At 38.3% G+C, this 17,254-nt stretch overlaps 5 protein-coding genes across 6 annotated transcripts; 2 read left to right on the forward strand and 3 right to left on the reverse strand.

Annotated features, from left to right (window-relative positions):
- Positions 1 to 183: 183 nt before the first annotated feature.
- LOC105948904 (berberine bridge enzyme-like 18) lies at positions 184 to 2,166 on the reverse strand. The gene has a single exon (XM_012972164.2). It carries the CDS (start codon positions 2,091 to 2,093, stop codon positions 462 to 464), a length of 1,632 nt encoding a protein of 543 aa, XP_012827618.2. The 5' UTR covers positions 2,094 to 2,166; the 3' UTR covers positions 184 to 461.
- Positions 2,167 to 3,161: 995 nt separating this feature from the next.
- Positions 3,162 to 5,037, forward strand: LOC105948725 (berberine bridge enzyme-like 18). Its single transcript, XM_012971954.2, has one exon. It carries the CDS (start codon positions 3,209 to 3,211, stop codon positions 4,820 to 4,822), a length of 1,614 nt encoding a protein of 537 aa, XP_012827408.2. The 5' UTR covers positions 3,162 to 3,208; the 3' UTR covers positions 4,823 to 5,037.
- Positions 5,038 to 6,230: 1,193 nt separating this feature from the next.
- Positions 6,231 to 8,400, forward strand: LOC105948823 (Sec14p-like phosphatidylinositol transfer family protein). Its single transcript, XM_012972056.2, has 5 exons — positions 6,231 to 6,332; positions 6,430 to 7,453; positions 7,529 to 7,653; positions 7,730 to 7,874; positions 7,939 to 8,400. Exons 2-5 carry the CDS (start codon positions 6,443 to 6,445, stop codon positions 8,191 to 8,193), a joined length of 1,536 nt encoding a protein of 511 aa, XP_012827510.2. The 5' UTR covers positions 6,231 to 6,332; positions 6,430 to 6,442; the 3' UTR covers positions 8,194 to 8,400.
- A 91-nt stretch (positions 8,401 to 8,491) lies between these two features.
- LOC105948822 (toprim domain-containing protein) lies at positions 8,492 to 13,325 on the reverse strand. The gene is made up of 21 exons (XM_012972054.2): positions 12,865 to 13,325; positions 12,605 to 12,741; positions 12,404 to 12,459; positions 12,241 to 12,298; positions 12,052 to 12,162; positions 11,838 to 11,921; positions 11,540 to 11,620; positions 11,290 to 11,355; positions 11,089 to 11,205; positions 10,835 to 10,882; positions 10,656 to 10,741; positions 10,512 to 10,572; positions 10,240 to 10,422; positions 10,003 to 10,134; positions 9,834 to 9,895; positions 9,664 to 9,747; positions 9,454 to 9,585; positions 9,269 to 9,365; positions 9,046 to 9,180; positions 8,900 to 8,967; positions 8,492 to 8,787 (listed from the first exon to the last, which is right to left on the reverse strand). Exons 1-21 carry the CDS (start codon positions 13,322 to 13,324, stop codon positions 8,727 to 8,729), a joined length of 2,319 nt encoding a protein of 772 aa, XP_012827508.2. The 5' UTR covers position 13,325; the 3' UTR covers positions 8,492 to 8,726.
- Positions 13,326 to 13,740: 415 nt separating this feature from the next.
- LOC105948900 (nucleic acid binding protein) lies at positions 13,741 to 16,370 on the reverse strand. 2 transcript variants are annotated; one of them, XM_012972161.2, is made up of 12 exons: positions 16,112 to 16,370; positions 15,882 to 16,006; positions 15,671 to 15,726; positions 15,504 to 15,555; positions 15,322 to 15,432; positions 15,012 to 15,092; positions 14,821 to 14,901; positions 14,679 to 14,744; positions 14,424 to 14,588; positions 14,240 to 14,325; positions 14,085 to 14,145; positions 13,741 to 13,959 (listed from the first exon to the last, which is right to left on the reverse strand). In XM_012972161.2, exons 1-12 carry the CDS (start codon positions 16,296 to 16,298, stop codon positions 13,879 to 13,881), a joined length of 1,152 nt encoding a protein of 383 aa, XP_012827615.2. In that variant the 5' UTR covers positions 16,299 to 16,370; the 3' UTR covers positions 13,741 to 13,878. The 2 variants fall into 2 exon arrangements, with proteins under 2 accessions (XP_012827615.2, XP_088668260.1); XM_088812134.1 differs by having other exon boundaries at positions 15,322 to 15,422; positions 16,112 to 16,342.
- Between the last annotated feature and the right edge of the window lie 884 nt (positions 16,371 to 17,254).

Raw genomic sequence — 17,254 nt, forward strand, 5'->3', positions numbered from 1 at the left:
TATTAACTCTAATTTTAATGATTTGTTACAAAATTCCATTCTTTCAATTGCATGAATCGTCTCTCTTTCAGTCAATTGGATTTTTATTTTTATTTCTTATTTCCAATTTTCAACTCTACTCAAAATCTGAATTTAACGAGGTAGGAAAAAAAACTTATAATATATTTTCAAAACTCAAGTATATTTGCAAACACAGTAAATGTGATTTCCACCAATCAAACAATTATTTATTATAAGTACATAAAACGGAATAAACCATAGAATAATCATTATTTTTATTGTTACAATATCAAATAATCAAATCAAAGAAATTAAATACTACAATAATGCCTTAAAAGCTTATTCACACCCAAATACAAGAAATAAAAATCAAACAAATAGTAAAAATGCATTATCTATAGTAGTAGGTTTGCAAACGTGAGAATCCACGCGCGCGCGTGTGGCATGCATGTTATGATCTATCAGTCTTCGATCTCCTCACGAAGGGACGGAATGCTCTGTTCGTTCCTGAAGAAATTCCGTGGATCAACCATTGTTTTCACCCGAACAAGACGCTCGAAATTGCCCTTGAAATATTTCATCCCCCAAACACTTGCCTCTGCGTAACTTGTTCTCCCTTCATTCCTGTTCACTCCAATGTCGAGATCCCTGTAATTTATATACGCCGCCCTCGGAAACCTGGAAACGTACGGCGCCACGTAACTGTACAACCTCCTTATCCAGCTTATGTACCTGCCGGAGTTTTGATCTTCTTCCTTTTGCCAGTACACCAAATGCTGGATTTTGTACAAATTTCCCGCCCTGTGTGGGAACGGAATCGAAGATTCCGGAATTTCATCCATTCTTCCACCGTACGGGCTCAATATCACCTCCGCCTCGTCGGCTTCCGCTTCGAAAAACAGTTTCCAGATTCCTTCAAGCGCAAATTCAGGGATCGGTGTCTGCACGTAATCTGATTTCGCTTTGAAGTATCGTACATTAGGCTGAGTCCTGTTAAGCAAAACTTCACGATTTTCGATAGGGAAACCGGCGAAATAAAGTATGGATTCGATCCAACTCATTTCCGTACAGTCTTCTCTCACCAAACCCAACTCGGGGAAACTTTCTTGCATCATAGGAAGCAACCTGTCGACACCGCCTAAGAAAATTGAGTTAAACGAAGCACGGAGAGTTACGTTGTTTCCTCCAGTTTGGCTGGAGGAACTATTAGCCCTGGCGACAATGATTCTGATGAACAAATCCTCGTCGAATTTCGACGCAACGTATTGCCATCGGTGGATCAATTGAGACGCGTTTTGCTCCAAAGTTTTCTGCACGGTGAAAACAGTAACTCTTTCTGGTACATCCACGAGTTGTACCTTCCATGCAAGAATCACACCGAAGCTTGCGCCTCCACCGCCTCTAATCGCCCAGAAAAGATCCTCCCCCATCGATTGTCTATCGAGAATCCTGCCGTTAACATCGATTAGTCGAGCATCGATTACGTTATCTGCAGCCAGGCCGTATTTCCTCAGCAAATTACCGTAGCCGCCTCCACTGAAATGGCCGCCAACTCCGACGGTAGGGCAAACACCAGCAGGAAACCCTAGAACCGGGCTTTTCTCTGCAATCCTGTAATACAAAGAGCCAATGGTTGAACCGGATTCAACCCATGCAGTTTTGTTCTCGACATCGACTGTTATTTCGCTGAAGTTGATCAAATCGAGGATGATAAACGGGACTGGCGAAACATAGGACAAACCCTCGTAATCGTGGCCCCCACTTCGAGTTCTGATCTGAACTTCGCTGTCTTTCGCACAGTGGATTATAGGTGGGATTTGAGATTCGTGTTCGGGGGTTATAATCACTAGCGGTTTCGGGGTGGACTCGGAAGTGAATCTTAGGTTTTGGATCGAGAATCGAAGGATGGACGAATAAGAAGACGAGTTGTTGATTGGGGTGTAAGTAACGTTGGAAATCGAGGGGTAGTTATGGAATTCTTCGGACAAACATTCGAGAAAATCTTCGTGTCCATCGGCAGAAACCGATGCACACGAGCACGAAAAGATAACGAAAAGAATGAGTGAAAGAGTAGAAATGCTTGGAGTTTTCATGATTAATAATTAAGAGATGATAATTATTTGTATGTGTGTGTTTTCTTTTGGGAAGAATTGTTGTGTTCTATTTATAATGTTAGAAGCATGAATTAATTAACATTATATTGTGGGAACTCCAGGTTTGAATTAATCATGTTGATTAATTTCATGAACATTAAATTTCTTTTGAAAACTAAACTTGTTCCCATTTTATTTAATTTTCCTCCTTCAAAATTATTTTCTTCTGCGTTATATTATATTATTCTTGAAGAAATTTAAGCGAAGTCATGTTCGTTTTTCAACCTTTTCTTTTTCCAATATATTTGTATATTATTAATGTTAATTATTAGAACTGGATATGCCAATTTGCATGCATGCACGAAAGTCGCAATTGTTCTAGGTTTTTTGATTTTTCAAAGTCGCATAATTCACATTAAATCTATCGTGGATATTTATCCAGAGACTTGATTTAATTTTGAGGAAAATAATTACAAGGATAATGGATAAATTCAAGCTTGTGGTTAATTATTTAATTCAATTATTATTTTATTTTTTATTTTAAACACGTGTCGCCTACCGGAGACTTTTGTGGCCTTCCTCCAATACGGACCACTCGCGGCGGCTCAAAACATTGGATTTGTTTGTACTTATTTTAATATTATTTTTTCCCCAGCTAATTAAAATTAGGTTTGTCTAATTTTTAATATTGTCTTTGAGAGAAAAAAAAAAAGAATAGGATAAATATTTTTTCTATTATTAAAATTACTAAAATTCAAACAAACATCACATTCTTTTTCAATTTTTCTCCCAAAATACATTTGTTTCTTAAAAATAAAATAAAAAATACAGTTATTAAAAAAGTAAGAAAAGTAAAACCCTAAATGCAAGCCAAACAGAGTCAATTATGGTTGCGTGAATAATCCAAGTCATCCATGCATGTAACAAAATGAAGATGTATATCTTTACGTGAAGAATCAACATATGGATATGCAGCTTTGAATTTTCAATCTAATCAAACGTGGCGAAACTTCCAGACACATGGAAAAGTACCTCGTACCATACTATAAATACAAGTGGTTTTAGCCTCCATTAAATTAATAAACACACAGAAACACAAAAACCAGGAAAGAAAAATGACGTCACCTAGTAATTACATTACATCAGCCCTAGTACTAGTGTTGTTCTCCACAACACTTTTAGGGTTTGGATCTTCTTCAACTCACAACAACAACAATCATGATTTTCTTGAATGCCTCACCGTTCAGTTACAAAGCTCAAACTCTGCAACAGATGCGATTTACAGCCCCAGTAATGCCACGTATGCATCTCTTCTCCTTACACAAAACCTCCGGCCAGGTTCAACCACTCCGAACAGGCCTCTTCTCATCTTCACCCCTTTCTACGACCACGAAATCCGGGCGGCGATTCACTGCTCCAAGAAACTCGGATTGCAGATCAGAGTCAGAAGCGGCGGCCATGACTACGAAGGCCTTTCCTCCACTTCCCGGAACAACCCCTTCGTCGTCGTTGACCTTAGAAACCTACGCACGGTAACAATCTCCGCCGACGAGAAAACCGCCTGGGTTCAAGTCGGCGCCACCCTCGGCCAGCTCTACCACACCCTCGCCCAGAGAAGCAGGACCCTAGCTTTCACCGCCGGAGTTTGCCCCACCGTCGGCGTCGGCGGCCACTTCAGCGGCGGAGGGTACGGCATGATGTCACGCAAGCACGCCATCGCCGCCGACAACGTCGTCGACGCCAAAGTAATGAACGCCGACGGCAAAATATTCGACCGCCGGTCAATGGGGGAGGATCTTTTCTGGGCCATCAGAGGCGGCGGAGGTACCAGCTTCGGGATTGTCCTCGCCTTCAAAGTAAACCTAGTCACCGTCCCGGAAACCGTGACGGTTTTCAACGTCACAAGAACTTCCGAACAAAACGCAACCCAGCTAGTGCACAGGTGGCAGTACATCGCCGACAAGGCCGACGACAATCTTCTGCTCAGACTCTTCTTGAGAAGCGTTACATCTCCGGTCACCGGAAACAGGACAGTTATCGCTTCTTTCACAACCTTGTACCTAGGTGGAGTTCAGGATCTTCTGCCATTGATGAAACAGCAATTTCCAGAGCTAGGGTTAGTGGAGAAAGATTGTACGGAAATGAGCTGGATCGAATCCATACTCTTTTTTGCAGGTCTACAAAATCAGCCCCTGGATATTTTGCTGAATCGAACAACACCTAGTACTGTGTTTTTCAAGGGCAAATCAGACTATGTTACAGAACCAATTCCAGTAGATGGGCTACAAGGGATATGGAGATTCCTACACGAAGAAGCCGAAAATCGGGCTGAATTGCAGTTTAGTCCCTACGGAGGCATGTTGAGTAGTTTCTCCGAATCCGAAACTCCGTTCCCACATCGATCGGGTAACATTTTCATGATCCATTATGGGGTTTCATGGGCTTCGCAAGGGAATCAAGAAGCAGAAAAGCATGTCAACTGGATGAGGCGACTTTACGGTTACATGGCGACTTATGTGTCGAAATCTCCAAGGGCGGCTTATTTCAATTACCGGGATCTCGATTTAGGGATTAATAACGCAGGGAATACGAGCTACGCACAAGCTAGCGTTTGGGGGTTGAAATACTTTAAGAACAATTTCAAACGATTGGTTCATGTGAAGACTAAAGTTGATCCGTCTAACTTTTTCAGAAACGAGCAAAGCGTCCCGTCTTTGTACTCGTCTTGATCGAAGAAATTGGATACTCGATTTCGTTGATAGGCACTGCAACATTAGAAGGCTAGCTTCTTTAGTACTAAATAAATTTGTTTGTGTCATGAATAATGTGATTTTATTTTAATTGTTATTGATTAATTAATATTATTTTGTATGTTTGTATTGTATTTTGTCTTGCCATTTGCCGTTGTGATGAAGGAATAATAAATGTTTCGTTATAGATTCAAGAATTAGATTGCATGTTTTAATTAGGTTACCATGCAAGACACGTTTGGTAATTTGCTCGAGCTGGAACTCGAACTCGATCAATTAGAAAGAAATATAGAATATTATGTGCAAGCAATCAAGCTACTGAGTCGAGTCCAGCTCGATTAGATCAACTCGTTCGAGCCATCGAGCTTGACTTGGTTGCTCATCGAACCAATCTCAAACACAATTTTGCAAACTCGATAAAAATTCAAAGGAACCTGAACAACCCACTAAATATAAATCTCAATAAGTATATATTTGTATTTTATAGTTGAAATATTGGGTAGAAACTATATCGTGCACGCAAGTTTTAGTGATTCTAATCCATGTGGTAGTCAACTAAATATACATTAATTTGAATATTAAATGAAATAAGTCATTGTCTTAATTCCTACAAAAATAGCTTACGACTAATCAATAATGTTGGATATTACATTTTAGTCCTTTCAGTTTTGTAATTATTACTCTTTCCAGCTTTTAACTAAATTTGTAATAATATCTATTAGCGTTTTTATTATTTGGTTAATTTTCAAACCCAAAAGGACTTTATATCAGATGTGGGACTGTTAAAGCCCAATTATTGAAACCCTATAATAATTGGGCCTAATTTAATTTAAAAGCCCAAATTAAGGGTCACCAGCCCAAAAGTGAAAACCAACTATTGCTCTGCTCCCTCAAAAAGGAAAAAGAAAAAAAAAAAGAATAATAATTAATTAATTATGATTGACCAATTCCTCTGACAGGCGTCACAAAATAATAATATTCATTTGACAACTGTGTCAGAAATAGGAACAGTTCATATCTACTAATACCAATATTATGAGAATTAGCAACTAGTTAAACATGTAGTATATGAATTTGATTTATTGCATTAAAATTAAAAACTGCAATTGATTTCGTACAATTTAAATAAGTATGTGCTAATGACAGATTGGGGGTTACTATTTAAATACGACAGCCGCAAAATCAATCATTAATCACAGTATTTGAATTGATTTTGACAAACAAATATTTGCTGTAAAGTACAGGCTATCACAAATTATTAAAAAAAAAAGAATCTTAACGGCTATCTAACATGGGATGACAACAAATAAATGACCGTTGTGGGGTCTTCTCCTTTTTTTGCCTTCCCTTCACAAAATATATATATACACTACTATATATTTATATGTATATATAGCCGTTGCCTTCTCTTCTCTCACACACAACACACACTTGCAAAACCCTAAAGAAAAATCACAGGCACAAAGCAAAAGCAAAGCAATTACACATAGTAGGTTTTAATTTATTTTTTGTTTCTCTCTCTAGAATTTTGATTTCTTGTCTTGTTCTCTCTCTAACAAGTTTTGATTTTTTTTGTGATTGTGAAGAAAGTTAGAAAGCATGACTGTTGAGGTTAAAGCTGAGACGGTGCAAGTGGCTGAGGAGCCTTCGAAGGTGGTGGCGGAAGTGGCGGAGACGGCGGCGGAAGAAGAAGTGAAGTGTGAGAAATCAGATGAATCCAATGTTGTGGAGAAAAGCTCTTCCTACAGAGAAGAGAGCAATTTTCTCTCCGATCTGAAAGATCACGAGAAGAAAGCGTTAAACGATCTGAAAACCAAGCTTGAAGAAGCCATTCTCGGAAACACGCTTTTCAAGAAGAAGGAGGCACCCAAAAAGCAATCTTCTGAAGAGATCAAGAAAGAGGAGGAGAAATCCGCCATTGAAGAAGTGTGCGAGAAGGAAGCAGAGAAGCCATCTTGTGAAGAGATCAAGGTAGAGGAGGAGAAAGCCGCCATTGAAGAAGAGTGCGAGAAGAAGGAAGCAGAAAAACCAGAAGAATGCAAAGAAGAGACGAAAGCTGACGTGGCAGCCGAAGAAACTGTTGAAGTTGTTGATAAAGATATATCAATTTGGGGGGTGCCCCTTCTGCCTAGTAAAGGAAACGAGGGTACTAATGTTGTGCTCTTGAAGTTTCTGAGGGCAAGGGAGTTCAAAGTAAACGATGCCTATCAGATGCTCGAGAAAACGCTCCAATGGAGGAAAGAATTCGGAACAGACTCGATCCTGGGCGAAGAATTCGGCACCGAACTCGACTCGGTCGCGTACATGAGCGGTACTGATAAAGAGGGCCACCCCATTTGCTACAACATATTCGGAGTTTTGGACAATGAAGAGATGTACGAGAAAACAGTTGCGACAGAGGAGAAGAGAGAGCAGTTCTTGAGGTGGAGGGTTCAGCTTATGGAGAAAGGTGTCCTGGAAGTCGATTTCAAGCCGGATGGCATCAACTCGCTTGTTCAAGTAAATGATCTCAAGAATTCGAAAGGCCCGTCGAAGAAGGAAGTTCGGGCCGCGGTGAACAAAGCTGTCGCACTTCTCCAGGACAATTATCCTGAATTCGTCGCGAAAAACGTGAGCCTCTTCTTCTTCGTGTTTTTAATTGAAATTATAGTTTTGGTGCTAATTCTTTTTTTTTTTTGGTTGCAGATATTCATTAATGTACCATTCTGGTATTTTGCATTTCACTCCATATTATCTCCTTTCTTGACTCAAAGAACCAGAAGCAAGCTCGTCTTCGCTCGACCATCCAAAGTTACCGAGACTCTGCTCAAGTAAGGATTTTTTTTTTTTTAAATTGTCACCAAATTTAGTGTAAGAAATTGTGATTTAATATGATATTCCTTGTAGGTATATTCCTATCCAAGAGATCCCAATAAAGTATGGTGGAATCAAGAGAGAGAACGAGTTCGACTTCTCGGCCACTGATGGTGAAGCTACAGAGGTTGTGATCAAGCCTGGAAAAATCGAAACCATCGAAATCCCAACACCAGAGGTATACACATACATACATAAAAAGATTAACTTGAATTATTGTTAATTTTGAAATGAATTTACAGAGTGGAACAACGTTCATATGGGACGTAGTAGTAGTGGGGTGGGAAGTGAATTACACAGAGGAATTTGTGCCGGCAGACGAGAGTTCGTATACGATGATTATTCAGAAAGAAAAGAAGATGTCGGCCGATGAAGAGGCAGTTCGCAAGGTATTCAAGAACAATGAAGCAGGGAAAATAGTCCTAACTGTACACAACTGCTCCGGCAAGAAGAAGAAGCTCTTCTATCGGTACAAGGTCAAGAAGGCTTCTTTCTGATGATGATTTCAGTTTTCAGAGACATGGTGATTTTCAAGATTCTTTTATTCCATTGATATTCTTTTTTGGCTTCCTATTCTTTTGTTCATTATTGTTTTGGGTTTTATCTTTATTTCATTCTTTTTATCCTTAAAATTGGGATTATTTTTACATTTTTTGAGTATTTGTTGGATTATTAATGTTCAATATACCTGGTTCTTTGATTTTCATGGAGAATTTAGATGCATGACATCATCCCATCCGGGCCTAAATGACAATATCACCCCTCCAAAATTGTAACTTAATAATTAATATACCCTAACAACTACCATGAGCTAACACTTAATAAACCAAGCTCAGAATATTTACATACATTACGCAATAATTTGAACCCCAAAATTAGGCTGGCAAGTGAAAAATAAATCAACCCTAACCCGAACCCTAAATATATATTCTCATAAATTACATCGAAAAATCCAATAATAATATTGCAAAGCATCTATCTCGCTGCAAAGATTTATACGGCATCAACGCCCGTATGGATAGCTGAGAGGCTAAAATTGTCTTTTACCGTTTTGGGCTGACGTGTTAATATCCATGTATTCCCCCGTAACCCTAATATAACATGTCAACGAAATCATCATTAAATATATAGGAGGATCATAATCTGAACATCTTAATTTTATCTCTATATGCATACAGATTACGGAGCAAGGATCATACGTACCTGTTATAAGACAAATATGCATCACCAATTGTTCCGACGACTTTATTACGTACTTTCCGCACACAAACCTGCACATAAAATAAGTGGTTGGAATTTTTGGCGACAAATATACAATAATATTTGACTTGTGTGACCACTATACACACCTGAACTACATCAACAGGGCCCGCTTCAGGATCCCTGTTACGGTGGATAACAATGCCGTTATCACATTTGTTTATAAAATGTGCACTCCCACTTATGTCGTACAAGTTCGGAGGACTCCCAACCCAATTTTGCAACTGCCAAAACGAGTTTTAGAGGTTATTTTTTTTTGTAATAAAAAAAATTGTCGGAGCATAATATCAAATGTTGTTGCAAATTGCCAACCTGTCTTGGGTGAGCCACAAACCAAACATGACACGAGTGATGTTGAGCAAATCGTTTGATTTTTGTCAGCATCTGGCTCACATATTCTGTTTCGGTCCTGTTGCATAATCATATTATACAATATAATTTACATCAATTGGTAATTGCAAATACTTCTGCGAGATACGTAAAAAACAAAAACTTACTGACTAGGAGGTCTTTGATGGTCAATTTCGTTGTATGGGTCGATGACGAGGCCATTGACACCATGGCGCAAAACCGCTATTCTCGCAAGATCAAGAACCCAAGTTATACTTGGAAGGCAATCATTCTCACACCTGTTTCATTACCCATATTAAAATTATAATTTTTCGATGTGAATGTAGTTAGCTATGTGAATGTGCATCAGGGTTTACCGTATTAGAGAAAATGAATCACCGAGCCACTTCTTTCCTCGTTCGAACTCTTCAGTGCTCATCCTTTCAACTGACTCCCCATACCTGTTTATAAGCAGAGGAAAAATGTGAACATTAAATAACAGAGGAAAAATGGGAAGGCAGCTCGTTTACAACGGAACCATACATACCTAACATCAAAGAAAGGCTTCTTGATATGCTTCTCCAAAAGTTTTCTTGCATGCTCTCGAACCTGGAAAGCAACGGAGTCATTAACACACAAGGGACAGCTTATGGTTTTATCACAATTTTGAACAGAAAAATACGAGAAAACAGTGAGATTGGGAGAATCAAAAATACCTTGTTTTCCATAGAGCAAAGTGCAAATTTCCAGCCAACGCTGTGGTTGAGATTGCATAATAGAGCATCAATCCACTCACTCTTGCCTGAATTCGGTACACCTGTGACAATTGTCAATTCTCCGGGCACAACCTGCCCCAAAGTAGATAATTCAAAAACTCAGTATGTTTGAACATATATATTCCTCAAATATATATGATCGAATGTTGTAAATCTACCAAAGCAAATCATACTTACATTATATAAATCGTTGAGAGAAGTCCATCCAGTTGAAACACCAAGCTCAAAACCAAGTGTTTGATGATAGTAGTCATTAATCTCATCAAAGTAATCTTTGAAATTAAACAGCCCTTTTATCGGATAAAGCTCGGCATTTTCAATAACTCCTCTCAGTGCATCAGGACCCATATACATAAGCACCTGATATACAATTTAAAACAGATTACGAGCTACGCATATAAAAAAAATCCAAAATGACAGATTAACAAGTCTGAAATGAGATAGCAGACCTCATTTGCATCTTTAAAAGATTCGCTATCGTTCTTTTTTGGCCATTTAACTCTCCAACACCTGATTAGCCGATGAAACATCAGATTTACAGAATGTGTAAGAGAAACCATACGCCCAATGATACAGCATAAGTATAAACAAACCTTTCTCTGCCCAAGCGACGCGCAAGTTCTTCGGCTAAGGCTTGACCAGGAGGATCACCATCAGTGGCAAGAATTATGCGAGATGCCTTAAAAAAAACATCAGAAAAAACAAAAGAGTTAGATTTTTCAATTTGTGTGTGCAATAAGAACACTAAAGTTTACAAGATGAAATGGCGAACCTTTGCAGTATAATCTTTGCAGTTCCATAGATATGTATACTTCGTGTCCTAGCTTCGAAAAATGTGTAAAAGGGGAATTAGGAACACTGAGATACAAAGTTTCATTAAGACGGGAAGTTGCAAAAAAAATCAATCATAAATGTCGAACAAACAAATATGTAAAAGCTCTGAATGTTCGAACAATAACCTCCTTAAACCCAAGGAAATAATAGATATAGCAGAATCGCTAATTTCAAAGTACAGCTAATAGATACCTCTTCTTCAGAGGCCAATGCCTTATTCGAGACCTTTGGAGGGGCACCATCAGGAACACTAACACAATTTTTAAAGCCAGCTTCTTCCATTGCAAGCTTGTCCATTTCACCCTCAACCTTAAATAAGAAGATAGGATGATAATTAGTTGCAAGTCGTGTTATTGTTAACTTGAACGTAGCCAGGACAAGAGTAGTAATTACAATGATGACATCACTTGCTTCCTTTATATCATCCAGTCCGTAAAAAATCTTTTCGGTATTGGCTTCCTGTATTACCAGAAAAAAACATTATGAGATCATCAAGCATCAAATAACATTGCTATTGTCGTTTAAAGAAAGGTTTGCGACAGAAAACTCAACTGGTAATGGGAAAAAACATTTAATTTGAACATGGGAAGATACCTAAAGACACAAGGATGAAAACTCAGCCTAACAAATAGCTGAATTTTACCTGCCAAAACTTTTTGGTAATATCACGATACTTGCAGCTTATAAGCTCTTTATTCCTTCGATAAGTGAATGCAATAACAATCTACAAGAAACCACCATCAGAAATTAGTCCAGCAATATCAATTACACAACTGTGAGCAATTTAAATACAACTGTCCCCAAAATTGGTCGTCCGAAACGGCCCAAAAGTCAAAATAATGCGCCGCTCAATTGTGAATTTTTTTCATATCAAGACAGCCTCGTGATTACACGTAAAACATAAATTGAACATAAAATTCAAGGAAATAGGATTCACGCACCTGATTTCCTGCTCTTTTCTGCATGACAGAATTTCTTCTTAATGTTTCTCCGGATATCATACGCTCAGCAAAATACGCTAGTAGCTGGAGAAAAAGGTTGAGTAAGAGTATTTCGGAAGTGAATATATCAAGGAAAGTTTTACAAGGAAGATGTAAATAGTTGTCGGTGTGTGGATAAGAGTATTTCGGCAATGAATATAGTAACAATAAATACCTCATTACACAAAGGTTCCAGTCCCAGACTCTCCTCTGTGATTACCCTGGGTTGCTTTACTTTTTGGGTCGTATTCATTTTTGCATACGTTGATTTTACATCTGCAAAGGCCTGCACGGAAGGACAAGAGCGAGAGCAAATGATTAGAATAAATAGAATTGTTCTAACTACCTTAATTCAAAAGCTTACACGGGTAGTGCCCTTCCACCCGCATTTAGCCCGAAAGCATGTCCACACAGCTGCCCCTCTGCGACACACAGGCACATATTACTACAAAGCATTTGAAAAAAAAAAAAAAAAGTTCGAACAGAAAAGATGGACAACAAATTATGCACCGAATATAGAATATTACCCATCATCTGTGATATGAAGAGATAAGCTCTTCTCCTGCGAATCTCCGCCTTTACACTACAAGTATTTCGTGTATTTTTGAAAATCAGGGCAATTAACTTCAAGTAATGGCAAGTAACTGTAATGCTTATCGTTCGGCAAATATAAAGTGAAAAGTGAAAACTGAGAAATGTAAGAAAAGAAATGCATCGAAACCACATACACTTGGACAAACTAAACCATTGTATTGCCCAGGTAAACAATCAGTGCCGTCGATTCCAATTTCCTGCAGCTTCTGCCTCAACAACTTCAGCTGTTTCTTATCTACCGATTGCTTTTCCAGAGTGTCGACACCAGCAACTACGTAATCAATTCAAAATAGTATTGATTAGAAGAAAATAATCAACATTTGTCAAGAAAACAAACAAATATAACAACACACATCGAGAGAGAGAGAGAGAGAGAGAGAGAGAGAAGACTTACTGGGTCTGGGAATGGGGATAGCGGCACTGGGTGTAAAACTATAGCCGGATGACCTCTGCTGATAAATTGGAGAAAAGTGCTTCGGAGAAGGGAATAACAGTGGGTTTTTCCAATTACTGGAATGGAAAAAGTGGGTTTGCGAATAGCAGGAGCGAGAGTCGAGCGAATGAATGTGAGCATGCGTTACAGGAGTAGGGGAGAATTTGAGGAGCAGAAAACTCTTGGAGCCCATGAAAATAATTCTTCTGGTATTGTTCGAATGAGGGCTAAATAATAGTTTGCGTTGAGGTGAAAGAAGCATTTCTTCCTCCTCGAGATTTCTTCTTACCAACGACAAATAGTAGACAAGGCTGAAGAAAACCTTTGAATATCCATTGAAGGGAAAGAAAAAACAACAGCACAAAAGAAGGGTTTTAGCAGCGCTGATAATTATTTCCTTTTCGAAGACAACTAAAATCATATTTATTTATTTATTTATCTTAATAAAAATAATAAAATAACAAACTCACAGAAATGGACCCATATTGGCCCATTTAATCTTTGGATATTAAGGCCCAATTCTCAATACACAACTGACTACGTCTGCGGGTCGGGTCGGGTCATCAATATATTATTAAAGCCCAGTATATATATATATATATATATTTTTTTTTTTTTTAATTTATTTATGGATATTTCTTTACTTCAAAATTCAAATAAACAAAATTATATAAGAAACAATTTTGTGTAATAATTTTCTGATATTGGGTTCTTTGTAATCACGATTTTTCGATTTTAAAACAAATATATCAAATAAGAAATAGTAATTTTATCATTTCATAAAAACATATATCCGTATTCGTATTAGTATTAGTATGAGCGAAACCCCGAAAGCTCCAAAAGAAGAAATTAGCTCATTTAGGAATACATAGAAAGAAAGAGTCACACAGTAGAAGCAGGGTACACTCAAATTGGTTTAGATGCACCAATTCATATTCCTCACAGAATGTAAATTGCACATAATGTACAAGTTCATCAATCGGAATTCGATATCTGATACGCATCCGCCTTTTCAATTGCGTTTCTGAGAGCATCTGGACCCAGATTCTTGAGAACCTAATACAAATGGAACAACAACGATCAATGGCGCTTTTTGAACCTTCCCAGAGGAAGAAAATAAAATTCCAAAAAAAATTAAATTATTACAATTTCACTATAGAGTAACAGAACAAAAATCAAACCTCGTTTGCATCTTTAAAACTGCTGACATCATCTTTCTTCGGCCAACGCACTAGCCAACATCTATCACTCATCAAAAAGAAAAAGGAAGAATAAATTATTTAGATCATATTTCTACAACGATGAAACAAAAAGTCGAATGTAAACGTTTTATAACCTCTCTTTTCCAAGGCGACGAGCAAGCTCTTCAGCTAATGCTTGACCAGGTATATCACCATCAGTTGCCAGGATTATTCGAGATGCCTGATAAAAATTACAAATTAGTATTAAAGTTTCGTCTCTACAATATATTTTATTCATTTTTTTTTCAGAAAATTGATGTACATATTAAAATCTCAAACCTTGTCCAAATAATTAATGCAGTTCCAGAAGTACTGAAAGCTCGTATCCTTATCTGGAGTTGGTAGTTCTTTGATCGAAACTGTTTGTGGTGCACCACCGGGTACACTAACACAGTTGTAAAAGCCAGCTTCTTCAACTGATAGCTTATCAATCTCACCTTCAACCTGTGATAAGAGCAATTGAAACAATGATGACATGGCATATTGTAGACATGCACCTATTAAGTAAGTAGCAGCAGCAAGTGATTATATTACAATTATGATCTCGTCTGCTTCTGTAATGTCATCAAGCCCATATAATATTTTTTCTGCGTTTTTTTCCTGAAATTAAAGGCAAATTATTAACAAAAATATCGTTCAACTCAGTGTCTTCGAATTAAAAAGGGGGAGTGAGTACCTGCCAGAACTTCTTTTCGATAGTTCTGTACTTGCAGCCGACAAAAAGTCCGTTTCGTCTATAAGGGAAGGCAAGGATTTTCTGCATTCAACAAAACCAACTGTGACATATGTGCATACGAAATGCTAATGCTAGAACACGGCTATTTAAATATATCAATCCAAGAATATAAGATAAAAGTATTTTCTTACCCGATCACCAGCGACCTGCATAACGTTATTTCTCTCCAATGTTTCCTTGGATATCATTCTTTCAGCAAAGTACGCAAACAACTGAAACATGGCAAAAATACATGTAATAAATAGAGATACAAAGCTTACACGTTGAGGTGGTCAGATTTCCGATTCTAAAAGAATTTGTGGGTAATGCGATTATTCAATTTGTGGATTATTTAAAAGAAGTCATAATGTTTGCCAACTACATTATCCAAGATCGAACATTTATATACGTCTTCAATTGTTGGATTCATACATATGAAATAATCGTGAGAAAAAGAAGTACCTCATCACCGAGCGGTTCTAGCCGTAAACTTTCTCCGGTTAATGGCCGAGAGGAATCCATCTTGACAGGTATGTTCACACCAGGATAAGCCTTTTCGATGTCTGCAAAAACCTGCAATCAAAGTTAACCATCTGCAAGAAGGAATACAACCTCAAGCAATTGAAACCATATGTCTATTGCACCTGCCCTGCCCATCCGCATTGCGAATCGAAGCACCTCCACATCGCATAACTCCTGATTTATTACATCAATCAACGCATTCACTCGATTTAGTTTATCTTCAGGAGTACCAGACCTAGCAAATAAACTTCAAACAAGAAAAAAAAAAAAAAAAAAAAAAATAACTAACCGATTCTGGTTTATGTGAAATGACAGAGTCCTCTGAATCGATTTCCCACCTTCGCACTGATAAAAAAGAAGATCATACACAGGACAAAATCCCCAATCCTGGATTACTTACGTTTTCTATGATTTCAGCCAAGACGTATCACTCAATTTTTAGAGAACCCTAAATTACAGAGAAATTAGGCAAAATGAATTTTTAGGGACAATGTTTCTACCTTGGGACAATATAGCAGATCGTACTGCCCGGGCGTACATGAATTAGGGTTCACTCCAAGGGCCTCAATTTTCCGCTTCAATTTAGCAAAATCAGTTTGCTCTTCCTCCACCGCATCGATATCGGCTTTGGTTTCAGACAAGAGACAATGATAGCAGAACCAATTAATTACTTTATTAAAGCAATAGAACAGGGTGAAACAGTTTGAAGAAGACGGTCATGGAAAAAAACCTGTTGGATTGGATGACCTGGCGTGAGATAGAGAAGGGATTCCATTGCTGTGGAACGAAATTCTTGTGATACATTCGGCAAACAAACTATTTGGACGGTTTATAGATAAAAAATTTGGTGAATGGTAGTGAATCAAATTTCCAGGCGGCGGAGATACTGGTGTGAGGAGGCGCGTGGGAATAGACATTTCAAGTGTTTTCTTCCGGCGGCGATGGGGTTGCCCATGCAACTATCTCCGGCTGACTGGAGAACGGAGGAAAAGGATAACACTGTTTTTTAAAAGAGCGCTTTTTCTGAAATTAAAGTCGCTACTTAAAACAGCGCTTTTCAAAACAATTTTCCATATTCAATTTCCTTTTATACCCCCTCCCTCTCTCTCTCTCTCTCTCTCTCTCTCTCCCCTTATATAGAACTGCTGTGCAAATACAACTGCCTTCAACCGTTGAGGCTTTTCTTTTATTACAATCAAAATTGGCAAAAAATAAAATTTTGTTTCTTTTCCTACAATGGCATTCATCATCTCTGCATATTTGCTTATCTTCTTCACTTCAATTATTACATTAATTCCTAGAGTAAATTGCATTTACTACCCCTGTGTAAATTGCATCTGCGCGATCCCCCCCTATCATAATAAAATTAGCAAAAACCCCCCTGTGCTAATTTTTAGGTTGCATACTTGACCCATTTAACTTTTAACCATTGACTAGCTGTGAAAAGACAAAATACCCAGCGAGGGTTTTGCAAAAACAAAAGACCCAGTTCTTCAATGAGTAATTTTTACAACTCAGGGACCAAATTGAATTTATGAAAACTTAAAGTGGTTAAATTGCAATTTCCAAAACTTAATTAAAGAAAAAAAAGTTCATCTTTCACGGGACCAGCCTCCACCACCACCCCCCAGATCTTCTCCGCCGCCATATTTGCTCAACAGCCCAGCACCCGCCGCCCGAGTCATCTTCGCCGCCATCTTTGCCTAATAGCCCACCACCCATCGCCCAACCCATCTCCGCCGCCATATTTGCTCAGCAATCCACCACCAACCGCCCAACCCATCTACGCCACCATCTTTGCTCAGCAGCCCACCACGGCACCACCCACCATCTCCGCCGCCATTATTTTTCAGCAGCCCACCGCCAACAGCGT

This window comes from Erythranthe guttata, chromosome 13 (genome assembly GCF_056151865.1).
Source record: "Erythranthe guttata isolate IM_541 chromosome 13, IM_541, whole genome shotgun sequence".
NCBI lineage: Eukaryota > Viridiplantae > Streptophyta > Magnoliopsida > Lamiales > Phrymaceae > Erythranthe > Erythranthe guttata.